Below are 22288 nucleotides of genomic sequence, written 5' to 3'. Positions count from 1 at the left end.
AACTTTCGGTCGCCCCTCGGTTATCTCAAGCTAGTTTCGTTGAAACTGCTCCTGTCTGACGGAGAAAACATACCTCCACCGAAGCGCTTTTAACAATGGGACTGCATTTTCTTTTATTACCCTCACTTAACGTTGCATGTGTTAACAAAAAGAGAGAATTTCACGTATGCTAGCCCGATAGCCTGTCCAATGTTAATACGTCTGATAAATTGCTGTTCATTGGAACCTTTGAATCGTGCTGTGTGTTACCTTTTTGCTCTTAGTGAGAAGTATTATCTTAGTTCACTTCAACACTATTGGAGGTAGAGAAGAAGTGTTTAATTCAGTCACGAAAGCACTGGTTTCCAAACATTTTTATGTCGCATTTCCCGATGTCAGTAACATTTTAGACCACAGACTCTAATCTGGCAGCATTTTGCCATATAGTCTTAAATCTAAAACCAGTTTTGTTGTTTATTGAACTAGTTAGGACGACGTGAACAGAGTCACGGTCTACTCACCCATTGTTCCCATTGTTTAAGTAATACTTAGGCTATGCGTAACCAGCAACGTTACTTGTTGGGATGTTAACGTGGTGTCGCTTGCTTTCTTTGAGAAAGTCAAAATGATTGTAATTCCATTCATCACTTTGCAACCAGAGCTCTGTTTTTGTGCTTTTTAGGAGCTGACACTACATATAAGCCATACCTGTTGAAAGAGTTAAAAAGAGTGCTTGCTATGGCAATTACATCATACAGTACGCTTTGAATAAGAGTTCAGTCACAGCATGGCTATGTCTGGTCAGGGACACCAAATGGTAGGCCTATGTGAAGTACTGATGGAAATCTATCGTCCCAAACACAAAAAGTGTGTATTCAAAAGGAGATATTGGCTGTTAATATGGCCGGTGGTTTGCTTCATTCTCACAATTTGTATCTCAGGGTAAGCTCTTTTGTCATGATTTTGAACTATGACGGTGTTTTAGGGCAGTACCTGCTGATTGAGGCATGCCTGCCAGTGATCATCTATAGTTGGTAGCTAAAGGGGATTGTGGAGGGGTTAGTGTCAGTGTGTCCAGTGAAAAGAGCTTCAGCCAGGGCAGAGCTTCGGCCAGGGCACGCATGGATGGGGGGATTAGTTGTCTACACAGCCCACATTGCTGTCAGGCTCCTGCCAATCTGACTCAGCAGATGTCTCTGTAGGTCTTTACCAGTGGATATTCAGATCCTTACAAACATGGTAGAAGTGAGCTTACTGAAATGACAGCAGACCCTTTGTGGTAATATTTCATATATCCCATTCAGATACAAGCCCAGTGCGTGAACATGGAGTGTTAAACACAGGGCCAACTTATATTTGACCATACCAAGTGATGGGTAAGTATCAGGTCATTCTCTCACTGTTAAACCGGGTTATAATGAATTTAACCAAAAGTGGTCACTGCGGTGTTGTCTGTACACTTTTACTCTCTGTAAACTTTCTTCGTTGTAGTCCAACAAGGCTAAAAAAGCCCTTTTGCTTTGGTTGGAGGCATTGTTTTTTTGGTGTCAAGTCTTAATTCATGTTTTTAAGAATAATTAACTTTAGTGTCAGTCGTGCTCCACAATCATATTTAACATCTTGGCTTCCAAGGCCAGAAGTCGCCAAGGGCGTTCAATGAAGAGAAAATACCTTGTGTTGTCAACTCATCAGTGACCGCTGTACAGTACACAGCCACAACATAGCATGTAACCACTGTTTGTGTAATCCATTTCACACCAAAGCTAAGCAGCATCACACCAAACACGGGTGTTTCCAGAGTTGTTGTGCCTGTATAAGAGGTAAAAAAACGGAAACTCCCTGAAAGCACTGTAGGGAGACCTTCGCTCTCATCTGCCTCAGGTTGTTTTCCTCAGTAGGACTGTGACATTGTGTGTATTGAGGCTGTTGTTAATCACTTGCACTGATCAAGAAGATCAAGCGGTGGTTGGTGGATTTACTGCCAGTGAAAGGACGTTTGGTTCTTTCATTTTAAACACTTGTTTTTTGTTTGGGAGCTGGAGTTGCCCTGAAGCACATTTCTCTTACCACAAGCTCTGATCTTCCAGCTGGACCTGTGGTGTTGTGTGATAGGTATTCCATATGTCATGTGCTTATCATGGGGGAAACAGGCACTCTTCTTATATCAGCATAGATGTCACAGGACTTTGTGACATTTGTAGATGTTTTTTAATCTGTGAATTAATTACATTTTGGGATTGTGTACGACACCCCAAAAAATTGGGTTATGGTTAGATTTGAATAACTATATCCAGTGACATTAACACAGTGACCCCCATACCCATGTTCACAAAGTCAAAAGTTTAAGTCATATGCTGTGAGTCCACATATTCTCCAAATATAGGACTGAATCCACATGGGAAATGCTTTAGCTGTAAACGTCTGTCACTGTCAGTTGAATATTTAGCCCCAACTCGTCTGAATAGTTTCTAATTTACCAAACAAACTTACATTTTATTTCTCCGCACATGTCCACCTTGTGCCAAGTTTGAACAAGGCATCCCAAACATGCCAACCTGCACAACTACTGCCTGACTGAGTGTCTTTTATCAAGTTCAGTATATGCTGGATATCCTCCAGCATTTTCTATACTTAAATACTGGCTAATCAAATTTCAAAGCCCTGTATCTGGACATGGCTTAGGCATGGGGGTTTTAGTGATGGGTTTATTTTGAGCAAGCAGTCCTGCTGATCTAGTGGCCCACATCCCATCTTCAGACCCAACAGCCTTGTTTGGCACGTCTATACAAGGCCTGGCTCTATTAGCTTATCAGTGATGTGTATGGAGCTACAGTTCCAGATGTGTTGCGTCTTGTGTATGAATGTTACACATAACCAGAAGTCTGATGTGAATGGTCAAATAAAAGTTGAACATGTGTTCCTTCACCACATCATGCAGCGCAATTGTTGTCGTGTAGATGAAAACATAAGAGTAGTAGCAAGAGTGTGGGTGGCTGTATCCTGCCTCTCAAATAACACCAAAGTGCCAAGGAGGCAATTAGCTTGTTAGAGAGGTGGGAAACATGTGCTGAATGTGCTTTGGTCTTTGACCAAGTGGGTGCTTGGAAAAATAACAGCATTGTGTCTGAGTCAGCAAATGCTAAATGATTCCACTGATGGGTACCTCCAGCAGCCTTATCAATAGTGATGATTGTGAGGTGTGGGCAATGATGGCCCATGATCCTTATCAGGCTAAAAGAGAGGCTTCCTAAACTGGAGTGTGAACAGACGTTGTGCAGACACCTCACCCTTATTAAGGCATCCACTGCCTCTGTTTTAGTGCCGTGCTATCGGGCAAGTGGAGTTCTATGTTTGGATAGCCTCCACAGGCATCATTAATCCGTTTTAGCAACCCTTATTCTGTAGGCTGTGTGTATGCATCACGGAGGACAGGTCTTAAAAATAATCTAAACGTTGGCATTAAGAACAGCGGAAATCTGCCTGCTCCTTCTAGTGAGCTCACATATACAAGGAAGGAACAAATTGAAATCATTTATTTAATTGAAAGTCAATCTGACATCTTGACATCCTGTAGTTAAAACTCCTGTCTTTGTCATTTACCAGTTTCCGGTTATCTGGCCATTTAGCTTTTAAAATTGCCCAATTGTGTTCCATTGACGGGCAGATGTTACCTTTCCATAGTAAATGGCCTTTAGAGTTCAGGGGAAGTGCTGTAAGAGGGTGCCCCCTGGGGAGAGCTGACTGAAAGGGATTGCTGTGGTTTCATTCCTGTTGACCCTGCTGCGGCCTGGCAGGGCTTGACATTAACTTTTTCAGGCATTTGTCCTCAGGACAAGGACATTTACATTTCACTTGTCCATGCACAAAATTCCCTTGTCCGGGCAAAGATTTATCATTTTATACATATTTTTTTGTGTTTTGCTAATCGAGAATTCAAACAAACCATTGAAAGCATCCAAATAAAACGAATCAACGTTAATACAAATGAAACAAAATAGATTTCCCCATCAACAAGGAAAAGGATCTCAGACTCCATATATAAAGTAATACTTTGCACGCCGGTGTGCAGTGTATCACTAGAGGTAGTTGTGACTAGAATTTATACTATATCTAAAATAATTTTCTGGACATAACAATGGATTGTTAATTTTTTCCCCCTACAATTTCTCTTTCTCCGGTAGAGGCTGATTTACCAAGGGATCATTTAAAAGGTGTAGCGACTTTATAGATGGTTATTAGCTGATATTTAATCTGCCAAGTCGCGGAACTGAGGTTTTAAAATAAATAACGGACAAACGAGCAGTGGAGAAGTAACGGGGCAGAGAGCCAGCCTCTAAATGAGTCAGATTAACTTTCTGCTTTATCCATACGATGTGCACTGCTACCGCCACGAGGGACTTCTGCATTAGGCTGGTTTTCTGTCTACGATGTGGTGATGGGGTAACGTTAAGGCAGAATTAGCACCCAACTAACACCCGCTGGCTGGTGTGCTTTTATGCTGCATTGCCACAGAGAATGAGCCGAACAGCGGGCTGGGTTTAACGTTAGCGGTCCGCTGACCCGAATTGTGGGGGAAAAATGAATTTGTTTCAAATCGGCAACATAGACGATGAGTGACACATAACGTGAAGTAACATTGCAATTTATTTTGTTTGAGTTTTCACTTGTCCAGTGGGGCAAGTAAATTTCTTTTCCACTTGCCCTACAAAATATCCATTTGTCCCGGACAAGCGGACAAGCCTTAATGTGTGGTGTGCCAGCCTTGGAGCCTCAGGAGCTTTAACATATGGGGACTACTGGAGAAATCATCGATAGTTAAGGTCATTGTTCTAATTTAGCAAAGTGGAGACAAAGACAAATCAAGAGTCTGTGTTTTCATCAACTTAAAGACATAATTGTGTACAGCACTCAACAGGGCTAATGCTTTTTCACCAGGAAACCAATTTGTACTTGCATGCATAGCCAACAGTTCTTCTCTCAGTGCCAGGCGAGGAAGACCAAGTGTCACCCCGTATGCCTGCCAACCTGGGCTTGACCAGTTTGCTTTTTATTCAAATCTAAAATGTGCAATGCAAATCTCCCAGATGATCTCAGCTTAGCAGGACCTGCAAGCTATTTGGCCCTGCTCTTCCATAAGAGCATTGGCCTGTGAAGTGCCATGCTTAAGCCATGGGAATCAAAGCTCCAACTTGAGGGGACACAGCGGGTGCAAGTGCAAATACGGGTCACATGCTGAATGACCTCTTGTGCAGGGATATGTGCATTTGCCCACACTCACTGGTGTGTTGCGTGTCATTGCCTCAAGACCCACTCTCACAGTAAGAGCATTTCAGTTTTAGACATATTAAAGTCTTTATTTTCAATCACACCAGATCTGTGATTGTATGATGATTCAAACTGCAGAGAAGGTAAAATGACCTAAATGGCTGTGTTGGTATTGCTGTCATAGCACTGCTAATGCATTTATGCTCAAATAACCACAGAATATGAGAGGAATGCAGTTAACTGCAGTTTTTCCCCCTACCAAACTAAACCAGTAGCTCTGTGAATGAGTTGTCAAAACAGGTCACACATGTCCTTTGTTGCATTTGGGGCCACCAGTAGCTCTTAACGGATTTAAAATGCTGAACTTAGTTGAGTTGATGGCACCCCTCACTGACCAAATACACACAAAGCTCTTTCATCCTGCCACCAGCTTATTCTGTAATGTAGTGTAATGTCATTATGATTATGAAGTGATCTGTAGTTTTATGAACTGTTACCCACTTTTTGGGGTTAGCCGGGCACTTGTGTGGATGCCAGATCAGAGCTTGTTCAGAACATGTTCAGACTAGTCCATATTTCCAGAATCTTCCACAGAGACTGAAAGAATTCCTGTCTATTCACACAGTTTGAATCTGCCGTCCCTGTGGGAAATACAATCCTATGGTTAAACTTTAAGAGAATCTACTGTCTTTCATTATGCATTACAATGTTTGGACTTGCACAATAGCGTTGTGTTGGTATGTAACATCATAGCCTCCATGCAATACTAATTGTTGCATGGAGGCGATCTGAGTCTGCAGACTCTGTTGTTTACTGGTTACATTATAGAGTGCTGATAGATACGGCAGCTGTAATGGGTTAGTCTGTGTTTTCACAGCATTGATGAGCATTGAGGCCCACTGTCAGCATGGCTCCATGGCACCTTGGATGGATGAAAGCTTTTGTTTTAACTTTTAACCAGGAAACTAAAAAACACCTGGATGATTAAAGGGAAGCCCCATGCTTTCTTCATGGTTATCTTTGTTTTTCATGCAGGTCTACAGCACACTAAGGTGTATATTACTCTATTACGGAAAGGTCAAACAGCTGATAGTACATATATACACAAGTGTGCCAAGCTTCTGTTTTCATTTTGTTTTCCTTGAAAGTCCCCAAGGGAGCCGACAAACATGTTTACGAAACAAAAGCAGTGAGGTCATTCATACTGTCATTCAAAGGATCTCTTACACTTTTAGTCCATCGTCCTCAGGACTTCCCCATCACAGGTGTTTATTGTCATATTGTTTATTATTGTCACCCATGTCATTGGTGTTTGCTCTTCCAACAGGCAACACGTCTAATATGAAGCTAACTTATCAGGATATAGGTCAGCTATGATAGAATCACCCTGACCTGCTTTGTCAAATTGGAATTTGTTGTGAAATCTCTCAACTTACTGAACTTAAAAACCTCTACGTTTCTGCTAGAGGCTGGAACTTGATAAAGCTCAGGATCATGTCTCCACTAATCTTGACTTAGACTCTTAGAAAGTTTCAAACAAAAAAATGTTTTTCCCTCAATCTCAATTCAGTACGTTGTACAAACGACATAATAGCAAAATGTGGGTTTTAAATTTGTTTAAGCAGGGTGTGGCGGCTCCTCTTTGAGAAATTTCTCGACTTGAAAAAACCATGACAGGAGAATCTGTTGTTCCGTCATTTTTTTTGCTTAAGTTGGTGCAAGCACCTGGGAAAACCCTCTCACCTGCATTTCATCTGCTTGTTTGTGGCACCCTTTCCAGTCAACAACACATTTATCATTTATAGAAACGTGGCTCTCCCTCTCTTACCATGTCATGGCTGCTATGAGGGAGATCCACAACAGGTGCTGGCAAACACACTTCTCCTGTGTATGAAGACTAAAGGCTCTGGTCTAATAACATCTACAGTTGTAAATTTGCTGACTGGCTAACACTGGCACATTTCCAGAAAGGTTGATTAATGTGCATTGTCCTTATAAATGAAATAAATAAAAAGACACATCTCAAACCATGTAAGTTGGAGACACAGTAGAGTAAGCACAGCATGCAAATCGACTGTATGGTCTGGATGCTGCGTCACAGACGCCCTGTCCTGGCCTGCGGGCAACACTCTCTTCGCTACCTTTCACGGAAGATGACTCATCGGCCCCCCTCGCAGCAGGGAGAACGGGATCAGCTGCACACTGCCTGTAGGCTGCCAAGTGATGTCTTACATTGCATAATTCTTTGTTATATTCACTCCTTTTTGTCTTATTTAGAGACATGATGGACTAATGATGCTCTCAAGCTTTTTGACCCCGCTCTTCGTCCTCTGACCTGGACACAAGCCAGCTATAAATCCTTGGATTGTGGTCACCTTCTCCTCTTCCCTTCCTCTTCTCTTCTCTCTCTCCTTCAGCCTCTTCTAACTTCCTCAAACCTTTATTTGCCTCATCATCCCCTCAACCTCTTCCCACTTCCCCCGTTACTATAGTAGACTTCATTTTATTTAGAGCTCCAGCCACTGCTTTGGCTTTTTGTTGGCAACCATTATGACTGAGGGGTTGACTACCAGGAGCACTTTGCGCTGTACTAGCAAAGTGCTCCTGCTGGGTTTAGCCTGGGTATGATGAGAACCGGCTCTCCGCTGTCCTAGAGTCAGAGGTAGACCCGCTGTCGGTTTTAATCGAGTGAATCCTCTGCTTGGCTTGGCAGTGGACTTTCATTCTACTTTTTCAGCCAGGCTTTTTAACAAGATTTGAGGGGGGATTCACCCTCTGGGAGATTTAAGTTAATTGGCAGGTTTTTATCCAAAGATGCTCATAGGGATCCCCATTAGGAATATGCAAGTACTACACTCTGCCACAGGGGCGATATGAATCTATCTTTATTTAACGGCTTGTTTCTATCTATCATTTCGTTAAGTTGGAGGAAGAAGAAGAAGAAAATATAACCACATGCAGTGCTAGCACATTATTCCCATGGCAAACTAAACGAGTGGGGCACATTTCCTCCACCCAACCTTGCTCATCTTAATTGTGGTTTTCCATAGGCAGCAATTATGGTGCTGGTAAATTGCTCTGTAATCAGGGTGTAGGGCCACCCTGATCATAATCCATACATGTGATGGGAATAAAAGAACTAAACTGAGTTTCCTGCGGGTTTTTCTGTGACAAGTTTGTTTGTTTGTGTCTCACAGGCTATGGACCTATGGATTAACTTTGATGGGGGATATCTACACTCAAAAGTGGTCATTTTGTCTTTTGTTCCCCCGGTTTTTGGCATCCCCCCCAACTTTGTCTCTTTGTAAAGAACAACGGCCTTTAATTATAGTTTTTGTCTTAGGGAAATGATGTATAGGTTGTAGCAAAGTGAGTGTTTTTAGAAATTCTGTAGACACACAAACAGCGCAATCTGTTATGCCACATCCCATTTTAGTTGCGACTCTCAAGCCACACAGTCAGTGTCTTGTTTGCTTTCTAATTTAACACCTATTGTGATTAAAACTGGAAACATAAGACCATTCCCAAAGTGACAGACCCTATTGTCCCTATAAGACTGTGACTATCTAGGGATAGATGTCAACAGGCTAAACCACAACAATATAAACGTTTCTAGGGGCCAGGAAAGACGATAGATTGTGTTGAGTGGGTGTAGTGCTTTCTTTGGTGGGTGTTTAGGCTGGTTGTAACGAGCTGCAGCGTGGCCAGGCGGCCGACTGGCTGGAGAGTGATATGTGTTTATGTTGGCCTCAGAGGTTATTGCTCCAACCCCGGCCCCTGTCCTACACATAAGCATTGGGTTGCTGCCCTGCACACAGGATCACTGACACTGATTCATGTCATATTCAGGAAACTGTTTACATGCAGATTTTCCAATCTGTCTTTGAATATCCCTGTGCTGAACTGTTGAATAAATCAAATATATCTCTGTGTTTACCACCATTATAAGTTTACAAATCAGAACTACAGGAAGATAATACTAAACCAAAATATCACAAATGTTTGTAATGTAAATGTAATGCTTTTATCGTAATGCTCCGCAGTTTGCACTCGATTATACAGGGCAGGCACTACGTGAAGAAGACATGGGACATTGCTAACACTTATGGTTAACACTAAATTGTCCAATCGTGGTTACTTGAGAAGGCAGATAGGTGAACTGATCTGCAGCCTGACCGGCTGGATACATTGAGCTGGCTAAAGCAAACTAGCATGCTTCTGCTGATAAGTCGACAACTGGTGCACTGTCAAAACTATACAATTAAAAAAACATTCACTCAAGAAATTCCGTTTCATACAGAAAGTAGACATTAATAGCCTATTTTGACAGTAATTGTTTGGGTCACAGGGTGTACCAGAACGAGGCTGACCGAACAAATACACATATCATTAGAGCCCTAGTGAACAGTGAGAAACTGTATGGGCAGGAAGACGAGAGAAAAACAAATAATGTATCCGGTTGCAAACTCATCAACACAGGCAACCAGTTTTTTAGTTTTTTTTCCCACGCCCTTAGCTTAAGAAGCAACTGTTTTGGTTGATGTAGGTATGCAAAGATGGTCAATAATGTGTCTGCAGCAGTCTGCTTTATCTCTTCCACTATTGTTTCTACCTTGTTTTTCCCTCTCTCCCCTGATCTGTTTAGGACCAGAAGTCATCATGTATCAGGTCATGTGACAGCCAAAGTACCCTTCAATGACCTCCTGTTCGCCTCTGATCTGCTTTGTTTCCAGACGCCACCTCTCACCTCACAGATATTAACCAAGCGGTCCAAAACGTCCTCAAACTTGGAAATCTGACGGGGTACCGGCAATTTGATTGGGGTTAGGTGCTTCTACAATTGGCTAGGGGATGGCACAGATAGTTGCTGATGTGCTTCAACCACAACAGCCCCCCCTCCCCCTCCCGTCCTTTCTGTCATCAGTCATTGTCCATCACCCTGTAAGAGACAGAGCTGCTTTTGTCTGCTTGTGCAGGGAATAACCTCAGCTGCTTTTTCTCACTTAGGAAGCCCACTAGGGACATGTCACTGCCATTTTGTAGTTGTCTGTTTTTAAGATTAGGGTACATGAAGTGAAACACTCTTTGTTAGCTGGAGGAAGCAATGATAAGATTAAAACATGGGTTGCACAGGGTCATAGCCTGCTAAGCTGTCAGAGATATTAATTGTCAGCATCCAAACCTATCTCCAGTGCAGTTTCAGTTGCTGCAGGAATATCAGGGAAACAGCTGTCAGTATTTTGAAACATTGCACAACAACGTGTAACTTTGCCCTACTATTAGAAAAGCAACTGATTAAAAGTAACCACAAATTTAAATGATTAGGTGTGAAGAGTCTGATAGAAAGCTGTAACATTATTGTTTTCAGATCAGGACACAACATGCTTGATGGAGAGCACCATTGTCCAACTAATATCCCCAGTTCCCATTGGAAGCCCAGTGTGTGTGTGTGTGTGTACTAGCTTTGTTTTCTTGTGAAGTCATGCGTTAGAGGATAGCTTAGCAGTAGCCGAGCGGAGCTTTTTCTTTTTTTCTAATTACAGCACGGCCTGGTCCATCCAGAGACCATTGTGCCAGGGTGCAGTGAGTTCCCACAATGGAGCTGCTCAGCGGAGAACAATGAGTGAAATTCCGTTCCCTGCAGCTTCGGCCTGGCTGACAAATAAAGACACCAGAGTTACAGTGGCTTTGCTATTCTACACCCGGTAGCTTTCCCACTTGCCAGCCCAGTGGGGATATTTGTTTGATTGTTTGTGTGTGTGTGTGTGTGTGTGTGTGTTACAGGGAGGCTGAAGCTCCCACTGGGAGCACAGGGTGGGGTTGAAAGATGGGGGAGGTGAAGAGGAGGGACCTAGTTTCATTCTTTCTGTAGGAGGTGAAACACTGTTGGCTCTTTTCTGGTGTAATCAAACCCCTGAGAACAAAAAGTTGGCAACCAAAGGCTGCGCTGAAAGCATTGTTGATCACAATTGATCATGGATCAGACAGAGCACTGCACTTGTATAAGACTTCATGTACAAACCTGTACTTATGACTTTTCAATCACACTAATTCAATGGGTCCTGAGTTCTCACATACTTGGCCATTTAACACAGAATCTGCTGTTTTTCTTGCGTCTGTACAGATGGGAAATGTTAGAGATTATGACAAGAATAGAGCAACCATTTGCAAGCGGAAGGGTCCCGTTGTTTACATTGCCAAAATGTGTGCTTACACAGCCTTAAAGTAGGCTGAAGAGCTCGAAGGCCTCCAACAGATCTGGTTGCACTTGTTGCATTCAGACAGTGGAATCTGGGGTTCTTGCTCTTGTGTGTGTCTCCCCCCCCCCCCCCCCCCCCCCCCCCCCCCCCCTCCCCATCCACGCGTATGAAACTGTTGCGTTGATAACCTGTTCTCCACATAATCAATGTCTACTGGATGGGAGATGGTGGGTGGTAAGAAAGACCCCACAGTGAACAGCAGGTGCCATACTGAGACACATATAGTCACCTCCTATTCTGTGTTTGCTTGTTGGTCACAGATTTCATGTAGATGCCCTCTTCATGCGTGCCTTTTTTAACCATATGTGAAAACAATAATAATGAAATGCAATCAAATTGATTATAGTTTTAGTACAGTCTGTACAGTGCTACTGTCAGACCATTCTTGATATTTTTATAAATTGATTCTAAATTAACTATAAAATGTCAGAACATAGTCCAAATAGTCTCAGAATTTCCCAGATCCCAAGGTGTCGCTTCAAATTGCGGTTTATGTTTTCCTCCATTAAATCAAAAACATAAATTCAGTTTCTAATTGCATGAACTGGAGAAAACACAGCACATTCTCACATCAGAGAAGCTTGAATAGGATATAATTGTGCGGTTTGTGCTTCATAAATGACCTAATCAATTATCAAAATAATTCTCTTTCATTCGACTTAATAATTAATTGCGTAATCGTTTTGACTCAGCTCTGGATCCACATCTATGGATTTAATTTGTTACTGTTTCAGGCAAGTGAGAGAATTGTGCAGCCTTTTGAGTGCTATCTGGTTTGCTTTTGATCTTCTCTTTTACAATTTTATGAAAACCTCCCTAAAGTCATTCAAGAAACCGACCACTCAAGTTGTGAAAGAACTCTTCATTAGGATAATTGGTGTATTGTGTTATTGCAACATTGTACCAAGCTCTCACGTCTAGTATAGTTAGTATAGCCTTTCATGAGTTTTACATTTCAGGTAAGTTGTAATCACAAGTTTTATTGGGGAGGGCCATGAATATTTGTCCAGTTTTTTTGCAATGTGATTGCATTTGACATTGCTACCGTGTGTCTGTGCCTCTGCTACACAGTCACAGCCACTCGCTCTGGTTTGAGGACATTTGCCACTTGGTTCACAGAGACCACAAAAATCCTCCTAAGTGTTTCATCCTGCGCAGGCTGTTAAAGAGCATTCACACAGTCCTCCCTTGTGCTTACCCCTTTGCTCAATTCACAATTACGTGACACTATATCTCCTTTACCAGTTACTCTACCTTTTTAATGAAAATTGATAGTCTCACACACATACACACACCCCAGCTGCCACTGATCCAGGCCCAATAAATGTTTTATAAGCCCCACAGTAGGGACGCCCCTCGTTTATTCGGAAGGTGTCAATGGTTGAGTCCTCAATCACTGATACCATTTAAAGTAGTAGGTCTCTTTCACTAATGCACCTAAACACACTTACAATTGTGGCTATATGTGAGAATAAAACATTGGCCATTGAATGAACGAAATTAAAATCAGCCTAGAGGAGAGGATAGCGGTTGCAGATTCCTTCAACCCACTTCCATTCCTTTCCAGACTGTTTTCCCATATTTATCTTTATTTATCTGCCTGGATGATATTGTGTGGTTTACGACAGCCAAGCTTAACACACACACACATACACACACACACACACACAGTAATGCATCAGTAAGTCTAATTGTAAGCTGAACCACAAGTTTCCCTTCTACCCTTTCTTATTGTGGTTGGTGAGGAGAGTGGCACCCTTTCAAAGGAAATGCCTTTAAACACAGCAGGAAGGAGAACCCCCCCTCTTTGATCTAAGTTATTTTTTTTAATTTGATGGCATTCACGGACAGTTTTTGTTTGTTTGTGTCGTGGGATCAGACCAGTACTTAATTACAATGTGATGTGGTTTCTCTTGCTGTTGGCCTGTGAGGGGTTAAGCTTAAAATTCTCCAGTGTTGCTTCTGAATTAGCATGCCAAGGAATGACAAAAATCCAATGAGCTTAACTAGACTTGACTTGTGTAGAGGCTAATGGTTAACAAGCCATGATGGAATTTCACTTTGACACAGTGGAGGTGACTTGAGCTCTTACAGATATTTTCTCAAGGATTGAAAAGGCTGTCATGAATGAACTTTGATGCCATAATGGAATTTGAATGGCCTTAAAGGGGAGTCTGTAGTGTGAGCCCAGGGGCTACACAATGCAGCATATTCAGATGTGTAGTGATACTGTGATGTCAATTTCTACAAAACATTTATCTCAAAAGACTGCAATATTGGAATGTTGAGGAACTGTAAAGTAAGTAGCATGTTTCATGTTCATGTTTAGCCTTGTTAACACTGTACTGAAATCTATTCAGCATATGCAATGTTTCAGTTGGATTTTTTTATTTGGTCATGCTTACTTTAAACCAGTGAGAAGAGACCAGAGAAATGTGAAATGAACAATTTCTAATATATGAAATAATCAAAAAGTTCCAACATTGGCAGAAAATAGTGTGTTCATCACTCGGTTAGAAGCTGATTGAGAAGGGCCTTTTAAGCCTAATTAGTTTGTCTAAACCTTCATTTGCATTTTTTTATGTGGCCTTGTTTAGAAGAGGTCTCCCAGCAAATCCTGCCTTGTACTGACCAATGTTGGAGAAAGAGTTATCTAGCTAATGTGATCTTACCTAGCCACTGTGCATGTGTGACTCCCAACAAATATAGTATAGATATGTCTCACTCTGTGGCCTAACCAGAAACCCAAACAGACAGCGTGAAAACAAGATCTGCACAACCTCAAAATACAATTATGAACCTGAAAATGAGCATAATATGGGCGCTTCAAATTAAAAAAATAAGCAGATTGTATGTATAGTGTATACCCTGATGCTCTGACACACACACACACACACACACACACACACACAAGAGGATGGATACCTGAATTGAACCCGAAGGGCCGAGTTCAGACAGACATTTAGAAAGGATTTGGGGTTCGGGTCCAGCTTGGTCACATCAGCACTGTAAGGCATTTGTTGTAAGGTGGTGCTGCGGCTCCTTTAAGAGAGCTCATTGCGTTTGGTGGGTCTGTGTGTGTGGAAAGTGGGCAGAAGCAAAAGAGAGAGAGCGAGGAAGCAGACATGTGGATGTGACCAGTTGGTGGAATAAGTTTATGTTTTGTACATGGTGTGTGCAGTGTCCGAAATAAACCCCAAACTGAAAGCCAAGTTTATTCATTTGCTCACCAGAAACAGGATTTCAACCCCGACGTTATTCATGTTATAGCGAGTCTCCCCTTGTTTTCTGACCACCACAGACAGAAACAAAGGAATCAGGAAAGGTTAACATTGGACATTTTAAATTAAGAGGGTTATTAAAATGCGGCCCGATCCGCACTCTAAAACACACATACAGACCGACTGAGTGTCACAGAGGCATAAAGCCACAAAAATGGCTCAATGACCACAGAACACACCCAGTGGGTCTACTGCAAACATTTCAAATGGATGCCGTTATCTGCTGTTAAGTTATATGCTCCTAAGTTGTTTTTTTGTTACTTGAATGTCAAACTGAAAATGGATTGGCCAACCCTGTTTCACACTGAAGAACTTTATTTGTAAGTGTGTGCGGTATGGTTAGAGGGCGCAAGTGTGTCTTTCAGCTGACAGGTCTTTCAGAAAAGCAGGGCGCAGGGCCATGTATCTGCAGCTGCCCTTCTCTGTGCACTCTTTGATGGAAAGAAAGATGGTGTTTACTTCTACACCCACAGTTAAACACACACACACACACACGGTTGTCTAACTTGAAGATCCACCAAGGGACACACGGTATATAACTTGTTCTACAGTATCAGAAAAGCCTTTTACAGTTCACTACAGTACACAGTATAATTATCCAAGTTACATCCTTGAATGTTCAATGACCTGAGCAGTTGGTAGTGTAACTATCTCATTTGTTATTGTTGCTCCAAATAGTAGCACAAACCATGACACTGGTACGTTTTTTTTTTAAACGCCCACACCCGTACACACCCATACACTCACCCATATACTCACAAATATAGCCCTCTATTGTTTAACCCACCAACAGACCTAAAGGTCACAACCGTTACTCTGTTGTTGGTGTGTTTGTCTAGCAAAGACAGCACTCCCACCTGTTCCTTATCTGCACTGTACATGCACACTTACACTAATAGAATTCTTTTTTTGTTTGCAATGGGGCAGATAGCTTTAGCATATGACCGTTGAACTGAAACTTTCTGCGGTAGCAGGGCAGACTGATCTGTTCTTTATATGTCTGAGTTTCTGCATTTACCTTTTTTTATTTTGTGTTTCCAGGTTTGGATGACAGCCTGCAGCAGTATGTTAGCAACTTTGAGCGGGAGAAGATAAGTGGGGAGCAGCTACTGAAGATCACACATCAAGACCTTGAGGAGCTTGGCGTGGCCAGGATTGGACACCAGGAACTGGTGTTGGAGGCTGTCGATCTGCTCTGCGCTCTGGTCAGTAGACCACCTCTGCCTGTGTGTGTGTGTGTGTGTGTGTGGCTAATGTGATGTGTGTTCCAGATACAGTAGCATGGATAACTGGGTAAAAGCACACACATCATGTGGGATACAACTGTATCTTCAGGAAGGATTTGTAACAAAAAGGAGTTTTTGTCACGTCACTGTCCCTCCCCGTCGCTCTTAGTGTGCCTTCCCTAAAAAAGAAAAAACAGCCTGTAGTTTTTGGTTCGACAGCTAAAGGAACCAGCGATGCAGAAAGGCCGACCATTTCCCATACAGCTCAGCGGGGTGGGAAGACACCGCAACACATAAAGCAGCCCAAGGACATTGGGGAAGAGCACTGTCATTTAGGAGGAGGACATATTGCGTCAAAAGGGCCTTGGGCTAGATTTGGCAGTTAGAAACTGTTAGAGTATAAGAGGAAGTAAGAGATAGTTGTATTGCGACAAGTGACAGTTTGATCTGTTGGAAAGATAAGAACACTCTCCACACTGTGCCTTACAGGTTAAGTGTCCTTTACAAACTTAATACATACAAACACAATGTATATACGTTTTTTGGTTTCTTTTCAAGTGTAGATCCTCTGTTTGGCTCTTATTAGGCACTTTGGGAGCAAATCATCTGCTCTTTTGTCCATCATCATAGCGCATAGTTCCCAGAAGAACTGCCAATATATATTGTGTGCGTGTGCGTGTGTGTGCGTTTGTGTGTGTGTAAAAGAGTGAGGCAAACCGTCCATGCTCTAAATGAACGAGAACCAGGTTTTCCAGCAGATGGGATCGATATAGAGTTTTATCACTTCCTGTGCCATAAAAGTCCCAGATTGTGGTCCCTGCGTTTTGATCAGTGTCAGCATTTCTGCATTTAAGCTCTCTTAAAATGCTTTACATTAATTGTTTGGGGCATGGTTATTTTTTCCCTGAAGCAGTTCAGTCTTCTCTCTCCTACACGCGGCTACATCGTGCATGGATGTGGTTCTGAGAGCTGTAGGTCAAATGGGTTTGGATCAACAAATGTTATATACATGGCCTCAAAAAGTGATTTCTTTTGTTGGTGATCCGCACACTGGAGTTATGCATGGATTTCCTTGGATCCTGTGTGAAGCAGAAACGTAGGATTTTAGTGTGTGGTTAGCAAACAACTCTCATCATTACTCATAGAATATACAGTCTACATGGCAGCTTGTAGCTACAATCTTGAAATCTATGCTTCTGTATTTTTTGATGATCAAGGTCAAACCAGACAATGTACAAGTTTACCTGGGGTAAACATGGGTATTAAAGGGTAATAAGATTTGATAGACCCAACTTTCACCCAATCATTACATGCTTCCATTGTTTCTCATTCTGCAAAAAGCTAAGATAAGCAACCTGCCCTACACCTGTTAACAGTATCTCCTGTACCAGCAACCACTGAATGTGGACACCTGGAAGCACTTGGCACATCCATGGGTGCCTTTTTTAGTTTTGACAGATTTACTCATCATAGAATGTGTACCATATGGTACATTCTGTGGTACATGACCTCTTTTACTCTTACAAGTAAGCAGGCCCTGATTTCTTGACGTCATGGCAGTAATATTGCGAGGCATTTTCCTCTTGAGCAGCTTCATAAATCTGGCCTCCAAAATGCCTCCTCAGCATGTTTTGGGTAATTTAAGTAAACCCTTTTTCTTGCATGTGGACTTTATTCTCCCATCAAAATTAGCTGTTAGTGAAACACACACAGACACCGTGCTGAAAACTGTTTAGTCTTAAGCAATTTATTACTGAGTATTTTGGCACATTTCTGTCCCTTGGAACTTTAGGCCAGGATTGCTGGACTCTCTGCAACCTCTCACTGATGCAGTCTGGCTAAATGCTTTTTGTCTGTTAGGGGTTTCCTTATTAAGAATGATGACTTGTGGGAGACATGCCCCATGGGAGGAAGTGAGGCCCCCGATTCAATTAGCTTTAACCGAGGCAAGGTCACTACTACCGACAGAAACACAGGCCACCAGCACCGGAAACCCCTCACAAGCTCTCACACTCTCCCCCCACTTTCTCTCTTTTTGTTTACTGTTAGGTTAGACACTTCTTGTTACTGCGGTCATTCATCTCTGAGACACTTTGCTACCAGGCTTTGCTCTTGAATTTTTACCGTTTAAGCATGTGCACAGATTATAAAGATTTTGCCTTTTTGTGTATCAGGGACCTGAGCTGTCTTGTTAGCAGTGTCGAACCTTTATCATAATGACCAAGGACCTAACGTTACTAGCCAACAGCCCTTAAGGAAACCTCTATACTCGTGCTTCTCTTCCACCTAAAAGCTATCAAGCGCTAACTGCTGTCTAGGGACAAAGAGAGAACATTTCAATTCCTTTGACTGGGCTTCTCTAAGCCATGATGTCTTGTGCAGAGTTGAAACCCAACACTTCTTTATTTATTCTCAGACCCCAGCGACCCGCACTAAGACAGGCGTTGCAGCCATTGAGCATACAGTATATGACGCGTCATCTTGCCTTGTCATGAGTTGCAGAGCTGCTGTGAATGTATTACAAATGCTGATGTTTTTCTTGGGATCTGCTGTGAATGGGTATTACCATTGCTTAGGGAGAAATCTGTCCCAAGGTATAATGTAACACTTAACCTTAGATGTCACATTATAGCAACACACATAAGTGCACACACTCTCTGTCTAGGCTACAGGCATTTGTATCTATTATAGTCAAGTCGGATGCATGGCAGGAAGCGCTGTGTTGTGATAGCCGTTCTTCATTTCTCCCAAAGACACGGATACCACTGTATATATATTCCCTTCAATGAGCCCCAACTACTGTAGAGCCAACCGGGAAAAAAAAAAGTTTCTGCAATCTTTTTTTTCCTAGATGAACTAAATGTCTATAAAAAGCTACTGAAAAGAATGTAAATTTGGCTTGAAATGTTATTAGAAGGAAATTTTTCATTCGACTGAAACCACAGATTGGGCTCAGACATGTTTTTTAACTCAGCTGGCAGTGTGGGACAAACGCTTTCTGGACATCTGTGGGCCAGTTAGGACTGCTGTGACGGTGTGATTTGCCTGCTAATGAAAAAGCCAGGAGAGATATTTGATCTAGAAAACACTCACACTGCCTTTGTGCTACAGTTCAGATTTCATTGTGGGAAAGACTGAATGAGAAACCACACTATCAAATTATTCTCTTTCCTTTTTTCTTTATATTACCTGAGTTTATCATTTATGATGTTTCAACAGTCCATTTCATGTTAAGTGTGCCATGAGTAAGGCTGCCTTCAGCTACTGTATGATTATTAGTTATTCCAGTGAATCCTTTAGAACTTACTGAGTAGAATGATTTGTATGTTGTTGATTTTTACATCATGTTGGAGAGAGGCAGTAAAATAAAAGCAGACACTAACCACTTACAGATCTCCGTTAATGCTGAAACACGTGCTGTTTCAGTCCTTGCTAAACATATTTAGCTGCTGGCACATCACACATACAGCAGCCTTGCTGGCAGCGATGCAACACTGTGTAAGCTGATATTTACCAGGACAAGAGCCAGACTGTTTACTTTTATCCAACACATTACTCCCAAATCAATTTATTCAGTCAAAACAAAGACTTTAAAACAAGCCTTTTTGAATATTTGACATTGAGCAGTCTCAGAGGTACGAAGCCCCCCTAAGGTCAGCTGAGAAGAAAACTAAACCGTGCACACAAATTCATAATCCGTGCTCTTGGTTTTATAAATGTGAGCAAAGTTGGAATGATATTCAGATTCGAACTTCTGGGATCATTTACTCAATAGCGAAATGATATTGAATCACAAATTACTTTAATCTTTCCTAACGTAGTAAGGTTAACAATGAGCTATGAACAGTTTTTTTTCAAAAAGAGCCTCCCTCCAACCTGGAGAAATAACATTGGTCTGTAGTAGCAGCCAGCGATGCTTAGGGATCGTCTATACACTACAACACCGACAATATTACACAAAAATATTTATTAATTTAATGAGTTAATAAGGTAGTGTCTCCAAACGTATTTTTAAACAAGAAGTGCAACTAGGAGGAAACAAGTTATAATTGAGGTAAGTTTGGAGACATTACCTTATTTAATCATTAAATTAATATTTTGCTGTGTGTATTTTATAGACGGTCCCTAAACACCACCGGCTGCTACTAGAGACCAATGTTATTTCTCCAGGTTGGAGGACTGCTCGTTTTCACTATGTTAGGAAAGATGCGTCACTTGCAATTTAATATCATTTTTCTATAGAGTAATTGATCCCAGAAGTTTGAATCGATGAATAACTTTTCTGCTTTGCTCATATTCATAAAACCGAGAGCACTGATTATAAATCTGTCAATTTAACCAAGGGAGCAGATTTGTTTTTTTTTTAGTTGACCCCAGGGGGGCTCCGTATAGACATAAACTTTAGCCTCCAAGGAAAAAATGTGAATGCTGTTGCAGCTCAGTACCCTGGAGTAGTTGAATTCATAGCAGGGTCTACAGTGTACTTAGTGACCCTTAAAGACACAGAGCTCTGCTGCTTTGTCCATGTAAATAACAAATACATTTGAGGAATGCAAAAGCAGGAAACAACCCAGGCTCAAGAATGCAAACAAAGCCCTGCTTGGAAGGAGTCAGGTGATGGCGTGTGCGCACCCTCGCTGCACGCTTTGGAACAAACCTGGAGACTCGAGGGGAAATTTTATGCCAGAGCTCTTCTCACAGACAGGTGCACTTAAATCATACACAGTTTGTCAAAGGAATGATTACAGCTCATCATTGTACAAGAAACAACATGTCTTCTTGTGAACAAGATTCCCAGGTCTAGATTGTGTAGAAGGGTTGTTTGCTTTGATCCGGAGTTCTACTCTTTCATATAAATTAGTTCAGCTTCAATCATCCGTTGTAGTTAAAATGGTGCATTGTTTTACTGTTTCAGAACTATGGGGTAGAGACGGACAACTTGAAGAATCTGGTTGTGAGAATGAGAGCTGCCACCAACAGTCTACACATGGCCACATCTGATCGTAGGAAAAGCCCCGTGTACGATGCCAGTTCCTCACGCAAGCCACCCAATGACTTCCTCACCTCTGTGGTGGAGCTGATCGGTGCTGCCAAGAGCCTCCTGGCTTGGCTTGACAGGTAATAACCAATTTATTTTTTAAACCATTAGCTACCTGTGCACTCTGAGTGGAACTAGATGTCAGAAGCGCTGCTATAAGACCACAGCTTAAACGAGCTGCAAACATACACTTATGGAGAAACTTTATTCTCCATTTCTTTTGTAGGTGTTTACTTAACGGTTTCAAATAACTGAACCTTGAGTGGAAACTAAAGGTCCGAAACACGTTAGGCTATTGATCTAGAATTCATACTAGGGACCTAATGTAAATTTTTTTGGCCCTTGACGGTCACCAGTATGCTATTACATGCATTGAACTTGTGATCTTCTCTGCCATACAGGGTCATACAAAGGGTCATACTGTATAAAAGACCTTGTTTTAATATGGAGGTTATGACTTCTGGTGCTCCTCCAATATTTATCAGTCTAAACCCGCTCTAACATTATTGGTGTTAAACAAAGACATTTTAACTCTTTGTAATAAACAAATGTTGCATAAAGCAACAAGCTTTTAATCTTCTTCAGATCATGTCCTTCAGAGAGAATTTTCTCTGTTGCCATCAAGTTGTTATATTTTGCCTGCTTTTAAAACTAATCGCCACTCTAATTCTTTTTATCAATTCTGCATTTCGACTTTTAAATGGATAAAGTCAAATTTTTAAATATGTTCCGTTGGGGGGGGGGAATAAAGATAAACAAAAGAAGATAAAATGGCGCCAAAATGGTGGCATTCCTGAGTTACAACCAAGTCTGTCCGTGGCCAGTCACCCAAACAGATCAATCAGAGCAAGGTTCACTGGGTCTATTATGAAGTATAGGGTTAGCAGCTTTTGGCTTACTCCACAGTAAATTGAGACAAATGCTTCCTGTATGTATACCACCACCTAAAATAGATCTGCCACATTTTTGTTTCTAATGAAGCCTAAAACTTTTAAGTACATTTTTCTTCACGACGACGTTAACGCAACAATTTAATTTGAAGGTCACCTTTTCATCATGCTCCATATACATTTAAATATTATGTAAATTATTCTAAACAAGAACAAGGTGTAGGTAAATACTTTTTTTTGTTTAAGCACAAATATACTGTATATAAAATTAAAAAGTGCTACTGTTTAAAAGTGCTTCCCTGAACTGAGACCTAACATTTCATGGCTCAGTCTTAGCGGGTCCTCCTTT

The 22288-nt window shown here is 41.7% G+C and overlaps 1 protein-coding gene across 1 annotated transcript in view; it reads left to right on the top strand.

Moving 5' to 3' along the window:
• The window catches only part of LOC117935716 (connector enhancer of kinase suppressor of ras 3-like), a 33849-nt gene that overhangs the window by 384 nt on the left and 11177 nt on the right, over nucleotides 1-22288 (top strand). Inside the window, exons 2-3 of the mRNA XM_034858128.1 lie at nucleotides 15827-15990; nucleotides 20927-21129. Coding sequence (XP_034714019.1) covers nucleotides 15827-15990; nucleotides 20927-21129 — 367 coding nt within the window. The remainder of the gene's footprint in view (nucleotides 1-15826; nucleotides 15991-20926; nucleotides 21130-22288) is intronic.

Source organism: Etheostoma cragini, chromosome 20 (assembly GCF_013103735.1).
Source record: "Etheostoma cragini isolate CJK2018 chromosome 20, CSU_Ecrag_1.0, whole genome shotgun sequence".
NCBI lineage: Eukaryota > Metazoa > Chordata > Actinopteri > Perciformes > Percidae > Etheostoma > Etheostoma cragini.
This window is presented reverse-complemented; position numbering and strand designations above follow the sequence as displayed.